The following is a 17,173-nucleotide window of genomic DNA, read 5'->3' as shown; positions in this document are numbered from 1 at the left end:
ATTAAATCATCCTGTCTAGTTGTCTGAATAATCTCCTGTTACCATTAAAACATCCTGTCTAGTTGTCTGAATAATATCATGTTACCATTAAATCATCCTGTCTAGTTGTCTGAATAATATCCTGTTACCATTAAAACATCCTGTCTAGTTGTCTGAATAATATCATGTTACCATTAAAACATCCTGTCTAGTTGTCTGAATAATATCCTGTTACCATTAAAACATCCTGTCTAGTTGTCTGAATAATATCCTGTTACCATTAAATCATCCTGTCTAGTTGTCTGAATAATATCATGTTACCATTAAACATCCTGTCTAGTTGTCTGAATAATATCCTGTTACCATTAAAACATCCTGTCTAGTTGTCTGAATAATATCCTGTTACCATTAAAACATCCTGTCTAGCTGTCTGAATAATATCCTGTTACCATTAAAACATCCTGTCTAGCTGTCTGAATAATATCCTGTTACCATTAAATCATCCTGTCTAGTTGTCTGAATAATATCCTGTTACCATTAAAACATCCTGTCTAGTTGTCTGAATAATATCCTGTTACCATTAAAACATCCTGTCTAGTTGTCTGAATAATATCCTGTTACCATTAAATCATCCTGTCTAGTTGTCTGAATAATATCATGTTACCATTAAAACATCCTGTCTAGCTGTCTGAATAATATCCTGTTACCATTAAAACATCCTGTCTAGTTGTCTGAATAATATCCTGTTACCATTAAAACATCCTGTCTAGCTGTCTGAATAATATCCTGTTACCATTAAAACATCCTGTCTAGTTGTCTGAATAATATCCTGTTACCATTAAAATAGCCTGTCTAGTTGTCTGAATAATATCCTGTTACCATTAAATCATCCTGTCTAGTTGTCTGAATAATATCATGTTACCATTAAATCATCCTGTCTAGTTGTCTGAATAATATCCTGTTACCATTAAAACATCCTGTCTAGCTGTCTGAATAATAATATCCTGTTACCATTAAACATCCTGTCTAGTTGTCTGAATAATATCCTGTTACCATTAAATCATCCTGTCTAGTTGTCTGAATAATATCCTGTTACCATTAAACATCCTGTCTAGTTGTCTGAATAATATCCTGTTACCATTAAATCATCCTGTCTAGTTGTCTGAATAATATCCTGTTACCATTAAAACATCCTGTCTAGCTGTCTGAATAATAATATCCTGTTACCATTAAATCATCCTGTCTAGTTGTCTGAATAATATCCTGTTACCATTAAATCATCCTGTCTAGTTGTCTGAATAATCTCCTGTTACCATTAAATCATCCTGTCTAGTTGTCTGAATAATATCCTGTTACCATTAAATCATCCTGTCTAGTTGTCTGAATAATATCCTGTTACCATTAAATCATCCTGTCTAGTTGTCTGAATAATCTCCTGTTACCATTAAATCATCCTGTCTAGTTGTCTGAATAATATCATGTTACCATTAAAACATCCTGCCTAGTCTGAATAATATCCTGTTACCATTAAAACATCCTGTCTAGTTGTCTGAATAATATCCTGTTACCATTAAAACATCCTGTCTAGTTGTCTGAATAATATCCTGTTACCATTAAATCATCCTGTCTAGTTGTCTGAATAATATCCTGTTACCATTAAAACATCCTGTCTAGTTGTCTGAATAATATCCTGTTACCATTAAAACATCCTGTCTAGTTGTCTGAATAATATCCTGTTACCATTAAACATCCTGTCTAGTCTGGATAATAATATCCTGTTACCATTAAATCATCCTGTCTAGTTGTCTGAATAATATCCTGTTACCATTAAATCATCCTGTCTAGTTGTCTGAATAATATCCTGTTACCATTAAATCATCCTGTCTAGTTGTCTGAATAATATCCTGTTACCATTAAATCATCCTGTCTAGTTGTCTGAATAATATCCTGTTACCATTAAATCATCCTGTCTAGTTGTCTGAATAATATCCTGTTACCATTAAATCATCCTGTCTAGTTGTCTGAATAATATCCTGTTACCATTAAAACATCCTGTCTAGCTGTCTGAATAATATCCTGTTACCATTAAAACATCCTGTCTAGCTGTCTGAATAATATCATGTTACCATTAAAACATCCTGTCTAGCTGTCTGAATAATATCATGTTACCATTAAATCATCCTGTCTAGCTGTCTGAATAATATCCTGTTACCATTAAATCATCCTGTCTAGTTGTCTGAATAATATCCTGTTACCATTAAATCATCCTGTCTAGTTGTCTGAATAATATCATGTTACCATTAAACATCCTGTCTAGCTGTCTGAATAATATCATGTTACCATTAAATCATCCTGTCTAGTCTGGATAATAATATCATGTTACCATTAAAACATCCTGTCTAGTTGTCTGAATAATATCCTGTTACCATTAAATCATCCTGTCTAGTTGTCTGAATAATATCATGTTACCATTAAATCATCCTGTCTAGTTGTCTGAATAATATCCTGTTACCATTAAAACATCCTGTCTAGTTGTCTGAATAATATCCTGTTACCATTAAAACATCCTGTCTAGTCTGAATAATAATATCCTGTTACCATTAAAACATCCTGTCTAGTCTGAATAATAATATCCTGTTACCATTAAAACATCCTGTCTAGTCTGAATAATAATATCCTGTTACCATTAAAACATGCTGTCTAGTCTGAATAATAATATCCTGTTACCATTAAAACATCCTGTCTAGTCTGAATAATAATATCCTGTTACCATTAAAACATCCTGTCTAGTCTGAATAATAATATCCTGTTACCATTAAAACATCCTGTCTAGTCTGAATAATAATATTATGTTACCATTAAAACATCCTGTCTAGTTGTCTGAATAATATCATGTTACCATTAAATCATCCTGTCTAGTTGTCTGAATAATATCCTGTTACCATTAAAACATCCTGTCTAGTTGTCTGAATAATATCCTGTTACCATTAAAACATCCTGTCTAGCTGTCTGAATAATATCCTGTTACCATTAAAACATCCTGTCTAGTTGTCTGAATAATATCATGTTACCATTAAATCATCCTGTCTAGTTGTCTGAATAATATCCTGTTACCATTAAAACATCCTGTCTAGCTGTCTGAATAATATCCTGTTACCATTAAAACATCCTGTCTAGTTGTCTGAATAATATCCTGTTACCATTAAATCATCCTGTCTAGTTGTCTGAATAATATCCTGTTACCATTAAAACATCCTGTCTAGCTGTCTGAATAATATCCTGTTACCATTAAACATCCTGTCTAGTCTGGATAATAATATCCTGTTACCATTAAATCATCCTGTCTATTTGTCTGAATAATATCATGTTACCATTAAACATCCTGTCTAGCTGTCTGAATAATATCCTGTTACCATTAAAACATCCTGTCTAGTCTGGATAATAATATCATGTTACCATTAAAACATCCTGTCTAGTTGTCTGAATAATATCCTGTTACCATTAAATCATCCTGTCTAGTTGTCTGAATAATATCATGTTACCGTTAAATCATCCTGTCTAGTTGTCTGAATAATATCCTGTTACCATTAAAACATCCTGTCTAGTTGTCTGAATAATATCCTGTTACCATTAAAACATCCTGTCTAGTTGTCTGAATAATATCCTGTTACCATTAAAACATCCTGTCTAGTCTGAATAATAATATCCTGTTACCATTAAAACATCCTGTCTAGTCTGAATAATAATATCCTGTTACCATTAAAACATCCTGTCTAGTCTGAATAATAATATCCTGTTACCATTAAAACATGCTGTCTAGTCTGAATAATAATATCCTGTTACCATTAAAACATCCTGTCTAGTCTGAATAATAATATCCTGTTACCATTAAAACATCCTGTCTAGTCTGAATAATAATATCCTGTTACCATTAAAACATCCTGTCTAGTCTGAATAATAATATTATGTTACCATTAAAACATCCTGTCTAGTTGTCTGAATAATATCATGTTACCATTAAATCATCCTGTCTAGTTGTCTGAATAATATCCTGTTACCATTAAAACATCCTGTCTAGTTGTCTGAATAATATCCTGTTACCATTAAAACATCCTGTCTAGCTGTCTGAATAATATCCTGTTACCATTAAAACATCCTGTCTAGTTGTCTGAATAATATCATGTTACCATTAAATCATCCTGTCTAGTTGTCTGAATAATATCCTGTTACCATTGAATCATCCTGTCTAGCTGTCTGAATAATATCCTGTTACCATTAAATCATCCTGTCTAGTTGTCTGAATAATATCCTGTTACCATTAAAACATCCTGTCTAGCTGTCTGAATAATATCCTGTTACCATTAAAACATCCTGTCTAGTTGTCTGAATAATATCCTGTTACCATTAAAACATCCTGTCTAGCTGTCTGAATAATATCCTGTTACCATTAAAACATCCTGTCTAGTTGTCTGAATAATATCCTGTTACCATTAAAACATCCTGTCTATTTGTCTGAATAATATCATGTTACCATTAAAACATCCTGTCTAGTTGTCTGAATAATATCCTGTTACCATTAAAACATCCTGTCTAGTTGTCTGAATAATATCCTGTTACCATTAAAACATCCTGTCTAGTTGTCTGAATAATATCCTGTTACCATTAAAACATCCTGTCTAGTCTGAATAATATCCTGTTACCATTAAATCATCCTGTCTAGTTGTCTGAATAATATCCTGTTACCATTAAAACATCCTGTCTAGTCTGAATAATATCCTGTTACCATTAAATCATCCTGTCTAGTTGTCTGAATAATCTCCTGTTACCATTAAAACATCCTGTCTAGTTGTCTGAATAATATCATGTTACCATTAAATCATCCTGTCTAGTTGTCTGAATAATATCCTGTTACCATTAAATCATCCTGTCTAGTTGTCTGAATAATATCATGTTACCATTAAATCATCCTGTCTAGTTGTCTGAATAATATCCTGTTACCATTAAAACATCCTGTCTAGTTGTCTGAATAATATCCTGTTACCATTAAATCATCCTGTCTAGTTGTCTGAATAATATCCTGTTACCATTAAATCATCCTGTCTAGTTGTCTGAATAATATCATGTTACCATTAAATCATCCTGTCTAGTTGTCTGAATAATCTCCCTTCCTAACAGTCAACATTTCCATTAGGCTATAACAGAGACAGACTGATTGGTGGGTTAGCGTGGGTACGGTGAGCTGTGATTGGTGGAGAGAGACAGAGAGCCACTCACGTGAGGGTGCGGACACACTTGGCGGAGTCTCGTATGTCCCAGACCTTGATGTATGAGGTGGAGACTGAGAAGACGAGGCAGGAGGAGGAACAGTATTTGACTGACACCACATTGTTGGGATGGCCTTTCAACGTGACGATCTCCTGTCCCGTCACCAGGTTCCACATCTTACACGTCTGGTCTGATGAGGAGAGACCAGGCGAGATGGATCAAAAAAACACAAACCTAAAACTTCTAACCTGTTTTTATTTCAGCCTAATTAAGGTCTTGGTAATGAATTGATTGGGCAAAAAAAATATGTGTGATTCAATGTCTGTTTTTATATGTACATGGATCAGAGGACAAATAATAGATATCAGAGGAGGCTGGTGGAAGACGATATAGGAGGACAGGCTCATCGTAATGGCTGGAATGGAGTCAATGGAATGGTATGGAATAAATCAAACACATGGAAACCACATGTTTGACTCCCTTCTGTCAATCCAATCCAGCCATTACAATGAGCCTGTCTCTTCCTATTGCTCCTTCCACCAGCCTCCTCTGATATCTATTATTTGTCTGTATGATGAACAACAAATGTCCTCTTTAAAAAGTACAGTACGTCCAGAGGTTTTCCTGGCAATCCAATCCAGCCATTACAATGAGCCTGTCTCTTCCTATTGCTCCTTCCACCAGCCTCCTCTGATATCTATTATTTGTCTGTATGATGAACAACAAATGTCCTCTTTAAAAAGTACAGTACGTCCAGAGGTTTTCCTGGCAATCCAATCCAGCCATTACAATGAGCCTGTCTCTTCCTATTGCTCCTTCCACCAGCCTCCTCTGATATCTATTATTTGTCTGTATGATGAACAACAAATGTCCTCTTTAAAAAGTACAGTACGTCCAGAGGTTTTCCTGGCAATCCAATCCAGCCATTACAATGAGCCTGTCTCTTCCTATTGCTCCTTCCACCAGCCTCCTCTGATATCTATTATTTGTCTGTATGATGAACAACAAATGTCCTCTTTAAAAAGTACAGTACGTCCAGAGGTTTTCCTGGCAAGCTACCATGATAAGAAGAAACTCCTGACCCCAGCTGGGAGGACAGCGTTGGTGTTGTCGTGGCAACGTTGACGTACCCTTAGATCCCGTAAAGAGCAGTTCATCTGTAGCGTCCACACAGAGGACAGGTTTAGAGTGTCCCTCTGCCACGGCAGAACACTGGAGGGGCGCAGTCCGCCCTCCCTTCACACCCCCCGTGGGACTGATCACACCCCTGTTGGAGACACACTGTTAAACACACACAACACACAACACACAGACCACTGACCCCACACAGATACAAAACATCTAAAAACACACAAAGAATACAATACACACACACTAGAACACAATACACACAACACACTAGAACACAATACACACACACAACACACTAGAACACAATACACACACAGACCAATGACCCCACACAGATACAAAACATCTAAAAACACACAAAGAACACAATACACACACACTAGAACACAATACACACACACAAGAACACACACAACACACTAGAACACAATACACACACACAACACACTAGAACACAATACACACACACTAGAACACAATACACACACACAACACACTAGAACACAATACACACACACTAGAACACAATACACACACACAACACACTAGAACACAATACACACACACAACACACTAGAACAGAATACACACACACAATACACACACAACACACTAGAACACAATACACACACACTAGGACACAATAGGTTAAAGAGCACAGCTCTACCATGCCCCTTGCTGGGGATAAAGACATGTAACTTCTCACTTCCTTCCTCTCCTTCTCTCTCTCCATCCCTTCCTCTCCTTCTCTCTCTCCATCCCTTCCTCTCCTTCTCTCTCTCCATCCCTTCCTCTCCTTCTCTCTCTCCATCCTGTCCTCTCCTTCTCTCTCTCCATCCCTTCCTCTCCTTCTCTCTCTCCATCCCTTCCTCTCCTTCTCTCTCTCCATCCCTTCCTCTCCTTCTCTCTCTCCATCCCTTCCTCTCCTTCTCTCTCTCCATCCTGTCCTCTCCTTCTCTCTCTCCATCCCGTCCTCTCCTTCTCTCTCTCCATCCATTCCTCTCCTTCTCTCTCTCCATCCCTTCCTCTCCATCCCTCTCTTTTTTTGGAAGCCCAATTAGAGAGCCTGACCTAAAACCATCCATCTCCTGGCTGGCAGTGGAAGCAGCCATCTCTACTCCACAGAAATAACGAACCTCTCCTCTCCCTCTTTTGCTCCATCCCTTCCTCCTTTGTGTGTGGGGAATAGGGACCAGTCATTAAAGACAAAACTGGGACAGATGAGTCTCCCTAGAAACCCCCCCCCCCTTCCCCAGATACACACACACACACACACACACTTGTCCTCTTCCCCAAGTCACATATCACTTCCCCTCCCTCTCTATGTAGTGACATGCTTGGTGCTTTAAAAGCAGGTGAACAGCATGTCATGACTGCCAGAGCAGCCTCAGCCACACACGCAGAACAACAGGAAGAGAGAAGCTGCATGCATGTCATGACTGCCAGAGCAGCCTCAGCCACACACGCATAACAACAGGAAGAGAGAAGCTGCATGTCAGCTAAAGCAATATAACAACACAAATCAAAAGAACAGTTATATAGGAACACGATGCAGTTTCATTCAAATGATGATGGAGAACGAACAGCGGGGGTTCACTGCATCCAAGATAAGAAGCACAACTCAAACACAACAACACCACCACAACATCCTGTGACATCATATCTACATGCAGCATCTCCAGCAATCAAGAGTGTGCTTATTTGTGGCCCTCGCCTCTCCTGAGCCAATCTCAGTTCAGAGTTTGGTCCGAAGCAGAGGCTTCTGGGACAGATGGGTGAGTGAGTGAGTGTGTGTGTGTCACATCTCACCTCCTCTTTCTGTGGCCTAGGGCCCAGTTCCAAACACCCTCCCCATCTCCTCTGTCTGTGGCCTAGGGCCCAGTTCCAAACCCCCTCTCCTCTGTCTGTGGCCTAGGGCCCAGTTCCAATCCAAAAGGACTAAATGAGTGGTTGGATTGGAACCATGACTTTGTCTGGTCACACAGGATGGAGGTAAGGTGTGACAGGGCTAGTATATCTGCCTAATTCCAAATATTCCCTGTCGGTTTGGAATTGGGCACATGTGGTTTATGGATAAAAGGGTGTTGAAGGGAGGGGTGTCTCCTGAATGCATCTTATTGCTGGGAGCAGTGGTGTAAAGTACTTCAGTAAAAGTACTATAAAGTACTACTGAAGTACTCTATAAAGTACTACTTAAGTAGTTTTTGGGGTATCTGTACATTACTTTAATATTGATATTTTTGACAACTTTTACTTTTATTTCACTACATTCCTAAAGAAAATATATATATATTTTATTTGTAAATTAGATACCTACCTAATTGTATTTTTATTACCTTTATTTAACGAGGCAAGTCAGTTAAGAACAAATTCTTATTTTCAATGACGGCCTAGGAACAGTGGGTTAACTGCCTGTTCAGGGGCAGAATGACAGATTTGTACCTTGTCAGCTCGGTTACTAGTCCAATGCTCTAACCACTAGGCTACCCTGCCACCACTCGGCTACCCTGCCGCCCCTATAATACCTATAATATACCTTTCTATAATAATAGTTATCGATAATATAAATAAATAATACAGATACCTATAATACAGTTGTCAATAATAATATATTTATCTATACTACAGTTATTTATAATAATAGTTATCTATAATAATACAGTTATCTATAACAATACAGGTATCTATAACAATACAGTTATCTATAACAATACAGGTATCTATAACAATACAGTTGTCTATAATAATACAGTTATCTATAACAGTTAACTATAATAATACAGTTGTCTATAATAATACAGGTATCTATAATAATACAGTTATCTATAACAATACAGGTATCTATAACAATACAGTTATCTATAACAATACAGGTATCTATAACAATACAGTTGTCTATAATAATACAGTTGTCTATAATAATACAGTTGTCTATAATAATACAGTTGTCTATAATAATACAGTTGTCTATAATAATACAGTTATCTATAATAATACAGTTGTCTATAATGATACAGTTGTCTATAATAATACAGTTATCTATAATAATACAGTTATCTATAATAATACAGTTATCTATAACAGTTATCTATAATAATAGTTGTCTATAATAATACAGTTGTCTATAATAATACAGTTGTCTATAACAATACAGTTGTCTATAATAATACAGTTGTCTATAATAATACAGTTATCTATAACAGTTATCTATAATAATACAGGTATCTATTATAATACAGGTATCTATAATAATACAGTTATCTATAACAGTTATCTATAATAATACAGTTGTCTATAATAATACAGTTATCTATAATAATACAGGTATCTATAATAATACAGGTATCTATAATAATACAGTTATCTATAACAGTTATCTATAATAATACAGTTGTCTATAATAATACAGTTATCTATGATAATACAGTTATCTATAACAGTTATCTATAATAATACAGTTGTCTATAATAATACAGGTCTCTATAATAATACAGTTATCTATAACAATACAGGTATCTATAACAATACAGTTGTCTATAATAATACAGTTATCTATAATAATACAGTTATCTATAACAGTTATCTATAATAATACAGTTGTCTATAATAATACAGTTGTCTATAATAATACAGTTATCTATAATAATACAGTTATGTATAACAGTTATCTATAATAATACAGTCATCTATAATAATACAGTTGTCTATATTAATACAGTTGTCTATAATAATAGTTATCTATAATAATACAGTTATCTATAATAATACAGTTGCCTATAATAGTATAGTTATCTATACAACAGTTATCTAAAATACAGTTATCTATAATAATACAGTCATCTATAATAATACAGTTATCTACTAAAATACAGTTATCTATAATAATACAGTCATCTATAATAATACAGTTATCTATAATAATACAGTTATCTATAATAATCCAGTTATCTACTAAAATACAGTTATCTATAATAATAGTCATCTATAATAATACAGTTATCTATAATAATACAGTTATCTATAATAATACTGTCACACCCTGACCATGGTTTACTTTGTATATTTCTATGTTGTGGTTGGTCAGGGTGTGATCTGAGTGGGCATTCTATGTTACATGTCTAGTTTGTCTAGTTCTATGTTCGGCCTGATATGGTTCTCAATCAGAGGCAGGTGTTCGTCATTGTCTCTGATTGGGAACCATATTTAGGTAGCCTGGGTTTCACTGTGTGTTTGTGGGTGATTGTTCCTGTCTATGTGTTTTCACCAGATAGGCTGTTTAGGTTTTCGTTACGTCCTTTATTTTTGTAGTGTTTGTATTGATTCGTGTTTTACGTTTGTTCATTAAAACATGGATCGAAATCTACACGCTGCATTTTGGTCCGACTCTCCTTCTCATCAAGAAAACCGTTACAGAATCACCCACCACTAACGGACCAAGCAGCGTGTCAACAGGCAGCAACAGCAGCGAAAAGAGGAGATACATAGTAAGGATTTCTGGACATGGGAGGAAATCCTCGACGGGAGAGGACCCTGGGCTAAACCAGGGGAGTGTAGCCGCACCAAGGTGCAGCAGGAGAAGGAACAGAGGCAGCAGCAGCAGGAGCAGCTGCAGTGGGAGAGGCTGCACCACCTGGAGAAATGGACATGGGAGGAAGAACTGGACGGTAAAGGACCCTGGGCTCAGCCTGGAGAATATCGCCGCCCCAAGGAAGAACTGGAGGCGGCGAAAGCTGAGAGGCGCAGATATGAGGAGGCAGCACGACGTAGCGGATGGAAGCCTGAGAGGCAGCCCCAAAAATTTCTTGGGGGGGGGCTAACAGGGAGTATGGCTACGCCAGGTAGGAGACCTGGGCAGACTCCCTGTGCTTACCGGGGGGCTAGAGAGACCGGACAGGCACCGTGTTATGCAGTGGTGCGCACGGTGCCTCCAGTGCGGGTGCATAGCCCGGTGCGGTATATTCCAGCTCCGCGTGTCGGCCGGGCTAGATTGAGCATCGAGCCTAATGCCATGAAGCCGGCTCTACGCAGCTGGTCCCCAGTGCGTCTCCTTGGGCCGGCTTACATGGCACCAGCCTTGCGCTCGGTGTCTCCGGTTCGCCTGCATAGCCCAGTGCGGGCTATTCCACCTCGCCGCACTGGCAGGGCGACCGTGAGCATTCAACCAGGTAAGGTTGGGCAGGCTCGGTGCTCAAGAGCTCCAGTGCGCCTGCACGGTCCGGTTTTTCCAGTACCACCAGTGCCAGCACCACGCATCAGGCCTACAGTGCGCCTCGCCTGTCCAGCGCTGCCAGAGCCTTCCTCCTCTTCAGCGCTGTCGGAGTCTCCCGCCTGTTTAGCGCTGTCAGAGCTTTCCGCCTCTACAGCGCTGCCGGAGTCTCCCGCCTGTTCGGAACTGCCAGTCTGCAAGGAGCTGCCAGTCTGCAAGGAGCTGCCAGTCTGCAAGGAGCTGCCAGTCTGCAAGGAGCTGCCAGTCTGCAAGGAGCTGCCAGTCTGCAAGGAGCTGCCAGTCTGCAAGGAGCCGCCAGAGCTGCCAGTCTGCAGGATGCCGCCAGAGCTGCCAGTCTGCAAGGAGCCGCCAGAGCTGCCAGTTAGCATGGAGCAGCCAGAGCCGCCAGTCAGCATGGAGCAGCCAGGGCCGCCAGTCAGCATGGAGCAGCCAGGGCCGCCAGTCAGCATGGAGCAGCCAGGGCCGCCAGTCGGCATGGAGCAGCCAGGGCCGCCAGTCGGCATGGAGCAGCCAGGGCCGCCAGTCAGCATGGAGCAGCCAGGGCCGCCAGTCAGCATGGAGCAGCCAGGGCCGCCAGTCAGCATGGAGCAGCCAGAGCAGCCAGTCAGCATGGAGCAGCCAGTCAGCATGGAGCAGCCAGAGCTGCCAGTCAGCATGGAGCAGCCAGAGCTGTCAGTCAGCATGGAGCAGCCAGTCAGCATGGAGCAGCCAGAGCTGTCAGTCAGCATGGGGCAGCCAGTCAGCATGGAGCAGCCAGAGCTGCCAGTCAACCAGACTCTTCCAGATCTGCCAGTCGACCAGACTCTTCCAGATCAGCCAGTCGACCAGACTCTTCCAGATCTGCCAGTCGACCAGACTCTTCCAGATCTGCCAGTCGACCAGACACTTCCAGATCTGCCAGTCGACCAGACACTTCCAGATCTGCCAGTCGACCAGACACTTCCAGATCTGCCAGTCGACCAGACTCTTCCAGATCTGCCAGTCGACCAGACTCTTCCAGATCTGCCAGTCGACCAGACTCTTCCAGATCTGCCAGTCGACCAGACTCTTCCAGATCTGCCAGTTGACCAGACTCTTCCAGATCTGCCAGTCGATCAGACTCTTCCAGATCTGCCAGTCGACCAGACTCTTCCAGATCTGCCAGTCGACCAGACTCTTCCAGATCTGCCAGTCGACCAGACTCTTCCAGATCTGCCAGTCGACCAGACTCTTCTAGATCTGCCAGTCGACCAGACTCTTCTAGATCTGCCAGTCGACCAGACTCTTCCAGATCTGCCAGTCGACCAGACTCTTCCAGATTCTCCAGTCAGCCAGGATCTGCTAGATCCAACTATCTGCCTGGGCTTCCTCTCAGTGCTGAGCTTCCTCTCAGTGCTGAGCTTCCTCTCAGTGCTGAGCTACCCATCAGTCCCGAGCTACCTCTGTCCCGAGCTGTCCCTCTGTCCCGAGCGGTCATTAAGGAGGGTAACCTATCTAGGGACGCTAAGGAGGTGGACTAAAACGATTATGGAGTGGGGTCCACGTCCAGCGCCAGAGCCGCCACCGCGGACAGATGCCCACCCAGACCCTCCCCTATAGGTTCAGGTTTTGCGGCCGGAGTCCGCACCTTGGAGGGGGGGTACTGTCACACCCTGACCATAGTTTACTTTGTATATTTCTATGTTGTGGTTGGTCAGGGTGTGATCTGAGTGGGCATTCTATGTTACATGTCTAGTTTGTCTAGTTCTATGTTCGGCCTGATATGGTTCTCAATCAGAGGCAGGTGTTCGTCATTGTCTCTGATTGGGAACCATATTTAGGTAGCCTGGGTTTCACTGTGTGTTTGTGGGTGATTGTTCCTGTCTATGTGTTTTCACCAGATAGGCTGTTTAGGTTTTCGTTACGTCCTTTATTTTTGTAGTGTTTGTATTGATTTGTGTTTTACGTTTGTTCATTAAAACATGGATCGAAATCTACACGCTGCATTTTGGTCCGACTCTCCTTCTCATCAAGAAAACCGTTACAAATACAGTTATCTATAATAATACAGTTATCTACTAAAATACAGTTATCTATAATAATACAGTCATCTATAATAATACAGTTGTCTATAATAATACAGTTATCTATAATAATACAGTTGTCTATAATAATACAGTTATCTATACTACAGTTGTCTATAATAATACAGTTATCTATACTACAGTTATTTATAATAATACAGTTATCTCTAATACAGTTGTCTATAATAATACAGTTATATATCATACAGTGGTCTATAATATAGTTATCTATACTACAGTTATTTATAATAATACAGTTATCTATAATAATACAGTTGTCTATAATAATACAGTTATAATAGTACAGATACCTATAATACCGTTTCGGTTATCGATAATAATACAGTTGTATATAATAATACAGTTATCTATAATAATCTAGTTGTCTATAATAATACAGTCATCTATAATAATACAGTCATCTATAATAATACAGTCATCTATAATAATACAGTTATCTATAACAATACAGTTATAATAGTACAGATACCCATAATACCGTTTCTATAATAATACAGTATCTGTAAGTATCTAAAGTACAGTTATCTAAAATACAGTTATCTATAATAATACAGTATAAATAGGACGCAAACAACAGAGATACGGCTGTACCTCGACGTCTATTAGATTAGACAGAGAGAGACAGACAGAGAGAGGAGAGACAGACAGACAGACAGAGAGGAGAGAGACAGAGACAGACAGACAGACAGACAGACAGACAGGAAAGAGACAGACAGAGAGGAGAGAGAGACAGAGAGAGACAGAGAGAGAGAGAGACAGGGAGACAGGGAGAGAGAGACAGATGGCAGCTATCGTACATTCAGCTTCGCAAGGCCTAGAGAGGGTTTGTTTTGCTCTAGATAACCACATGCCTGTTTCTTTCTCTCTCCCTCTCCATCTACTTGTCCTATTACTGTTTGGAGACTTACAGGTTGAAATAGCTCTGCTGCTCAGGGCAGCTGGGTCATCCCATAACAAATAATCACTTAACATATCCAATAGAACATGTTGGTACAGCCTTCTGTTTAAGGGCAATTTCAAAATGTCTAATTTAAAACCTTCTAATAGGGTTAGATGATTGATTGATATGTCCAGGCAGAAATGTAATTCTTTATTGTCTAGGAAAGGGAGTCACAATGCTTGTGAGCATTACCAATGCCTATCTGTGTGCTGTCAATGATTTATATTTATGCTATCCACTAAGTCATTTGTGAATCTCACAGTAGCCTTAGCTTGAATTCATTGAATACCTCACCCAAAGCTCTCCAGACAGAAAGATTAGTTCAGATGCCATGAGTAGGTGGAAGGGTGGAAGGGGATTGGAGGAGGGTGAGGGGGGACCAATGAGGCTAAATCATGCTCCACATCGACTCTGCCCAGCCCGGGAAAGGAGGAGGGGCCAGCCGAGTGACTGGCCAATCAGGCAAGAGGAGAGACAGAATTGCAGGGACAGATAGATATCTCTACCTGAGAACCTCAGAGTGAGAGGAGTCGCTGTCATCTGACCTGAAGACAGAACAGGAGAGGAGCAGGGTTAGGAGAGGAGCAGAAGAGGAGAGGAGCAGGGTTAGGAGAGGAGCAGGTTTAGGAGAGGAGCAGAAGAGGAGAGGAGCAGGGTTAGGAGAGGAGCAGAAGAGGAGAGGAGCAGGGTTAGGAGAGGAGCAGAACAAGAGAGGAGCAAGGTTAGGAGAGGAGCAGAACAGGAGAGGAGCAGGGTTAGGAGAGGAGCAGGGTTAGGAGAGGAGAAAAACAGGAGAGGAGCAGGGTTAGGAGAGGAGCAGAGTTAGGAGAGGAGCAGAACAGGAGAGGAGCAGAACAGGAGAGGAGCAGAACAGGAGAGGAGCAGGGCTAGGAGAGGAGCAGGGTTATGAGAGGAGCAGAACAGGAGAGGAGCAGGGCTAGGAGAGGAGCAGGGTTAGGAGAGGAGCAGGGTTAGGAGAGGAGAGGAGCATGGTTAGGAGAGGAGAGGAGCAGGGTTAGGAGAGGAGAGGATTAGGGTTAGGAGAGGAGAAGAGAGGAGCAAGGTTAGGAGAGGAGAGGAATGGAGCAGGGTTAGGAGAGGATAAGAGAGTATCAGGGTTAGGAGAGGAGAGGAAAGGAAAGGAAAGAAGCAGGGTTAGGAGAGTAGAAGAGAGGAGCAGGGTTAGGAGAGGAGAAGAGAGTATCAGGGTTAAGAGAGGATAAGAGAGGAGCAGGGTTAGGAGAGGAGAAGAGAGGAGCAGGGTTAGGATAGGAGAATAGAGGAGCAAGGTTAGGAGAGGAGAGGAAAGGAGCAGGGTTAGGAGAGGAGAAGAGAGTATCAGGATTAAGAGAGGATAAGAGAGGAGCAGGGTTAGGAGAGTAGAAGAGAGGAGCAGGGTTAGGAGAGTAGAAGAGAGGAGCAGGGTTAGGAGAGGAGAAGAGAGGAGCAGGGTTAGGAGAATAGAAGAGAGGAGCAGGTTTAGGATAGGAGAAGAGAGGAGCAGGGTTAGGAGAGGAGAGGAGCAGGGTTAGGAGAGGAGAAGAGAGGAGCAGGGTTAGGAGAGGAGAAGGGAGGAGCAGGGTTAGGAGTGAAGGGAGGAGCAGAGTTAGGAGAGGAGAGGAGCATGGTTAGGAGAGGAGAGGAGCAGAGTTAGGAGAGGAGAGAAGCAGGGGTAGGAGAGGAGAAGAGAGGATCAGGGTTAGGAGAGGAAAGGATCAGGGTTAGGAGAGGAGAGAAGAGAAGCAGGGTTAGGAGAGAAGAAGAGAGGAGCAGGGTTAGGAGAGGAGAGGAGAGAAGCAGGGTTAGGAGAGAAGAAGAGAGGAGCAGGGTTAGGAGAGAAGAAGAGAGGAGCAGGGTTAGGAGAGAAAAAGACAGGAGCAGGGTTAGGAGAGAAGAAGAGAGGAGCAGGGTTAGGAGAGGAGAGGAGCGAAGCAGGGTTAGGAGAGAAGAAGAGAGGAGCAGGGTTAGGAGAGGAGAGAAGAGAAGAGAAGCAGGGTTAGGAGAGGAGAGAAGCACGGTTAGGGGAGGAGAGGAGAGAAGAGAAGCAGGGTTAGGAGAGGAGAGGAGAGGAGAATAGAGGAAGTTAGGAGCATATTGAGCGCTATGGCTAGAGGAGAAAGGGTTATACTGGTAGGGTTAGGTTTAGGTTCAGGGATAGGGAATAGGGGATGGCTAGCCTGTGTGACAGTTTGTTCCAGCCTGTGACAAGACAGCAGAAACAACATCTGCCACTCAGACTAGCCAATGACAGGGTCAGGTTTACGATTAGGGGAGGTACGGTTATCCATCAAGTTTAGGGGTTTGGCTCTGGGATAAAGGAAGGAATACCTACAGTACAGTAAGGGATAAAACAGAAGTACACTTAAAGAGGGAGGCTTACTGGGATTGGGGGTGGGGTTTCCCAGGAACCAGGAAGTAAAGGACGAGGAAGGGCAGGGAGAGGGATTTGGGTTATCAGCAGGGAGAAAGCAGTTCATTGGAGGACAGGGTTGTCAATCAGACTGGACACCACAGGAGAACCCACCCACTCTTAGTTAACTGTCTCTGTGGGAAAGATCTGCTCCGGTG

The 17,173-nt window shown here is 41.3% G+C and overlaps 1 protein-coding gene across 3 annotated transcripts in view; it reads right to left on the bottom strand.

Moving 5' to 3' along the window:
- LOC110493278 (kinesin-like protein KIF21B) overlaps positions 1-17,173 on the bottom strand; it is a 140,746-nt gene that overhangs the window by 13,837 nt on the left and 109,736 nt on the right. Inside the window, exons 27-29 of one of the 3 annotated variants that reach the window (XM_090206427.1) lie at positions 15,112-15,150; positions 6,375-6,511; positions 5,254-5,434 (exon numbers count right to left, since the gene is read on the bottom strand). In XM_090206427.1, coding sequence (XP_090062553.1) covers positions 5,254-5,434; positions 6,375-6,511; positions 15,112-15,150 — 357 coding nt within the window. Of the gene's footprint in view, positions 1-5,253; positions 5,435-6,374; positions 6,512-14,985; positions 15,151-17,173 lie in introns of those variants that run through there. The other 2 variants (XM_090206425.1, XM_090206426.1) reach the window with 2 other exon arrangements.

The sequence above is a fragment of the Oncorhynchus mykiss genome, chromosome 17, assembly GCF_057628025.1.
Source record: "Oncorhynchus mykiss isolate SJ-2025 chromosome 17, ASM5762802v1, whole genome shotgun sequence".
Classification (NCBI taxonomy): Eukaryota; Metazoa; Chordata; class Actinopteri; order Salmoniformes; family Salmonidae; genus Oncorhynchus; species Oncorhynchus mykiss.
The sequence above is the reverse complement of the archived record's forward strand: the minus strand, read 5'-3'. Positions and strand labels throughout refer to the sequence as shown.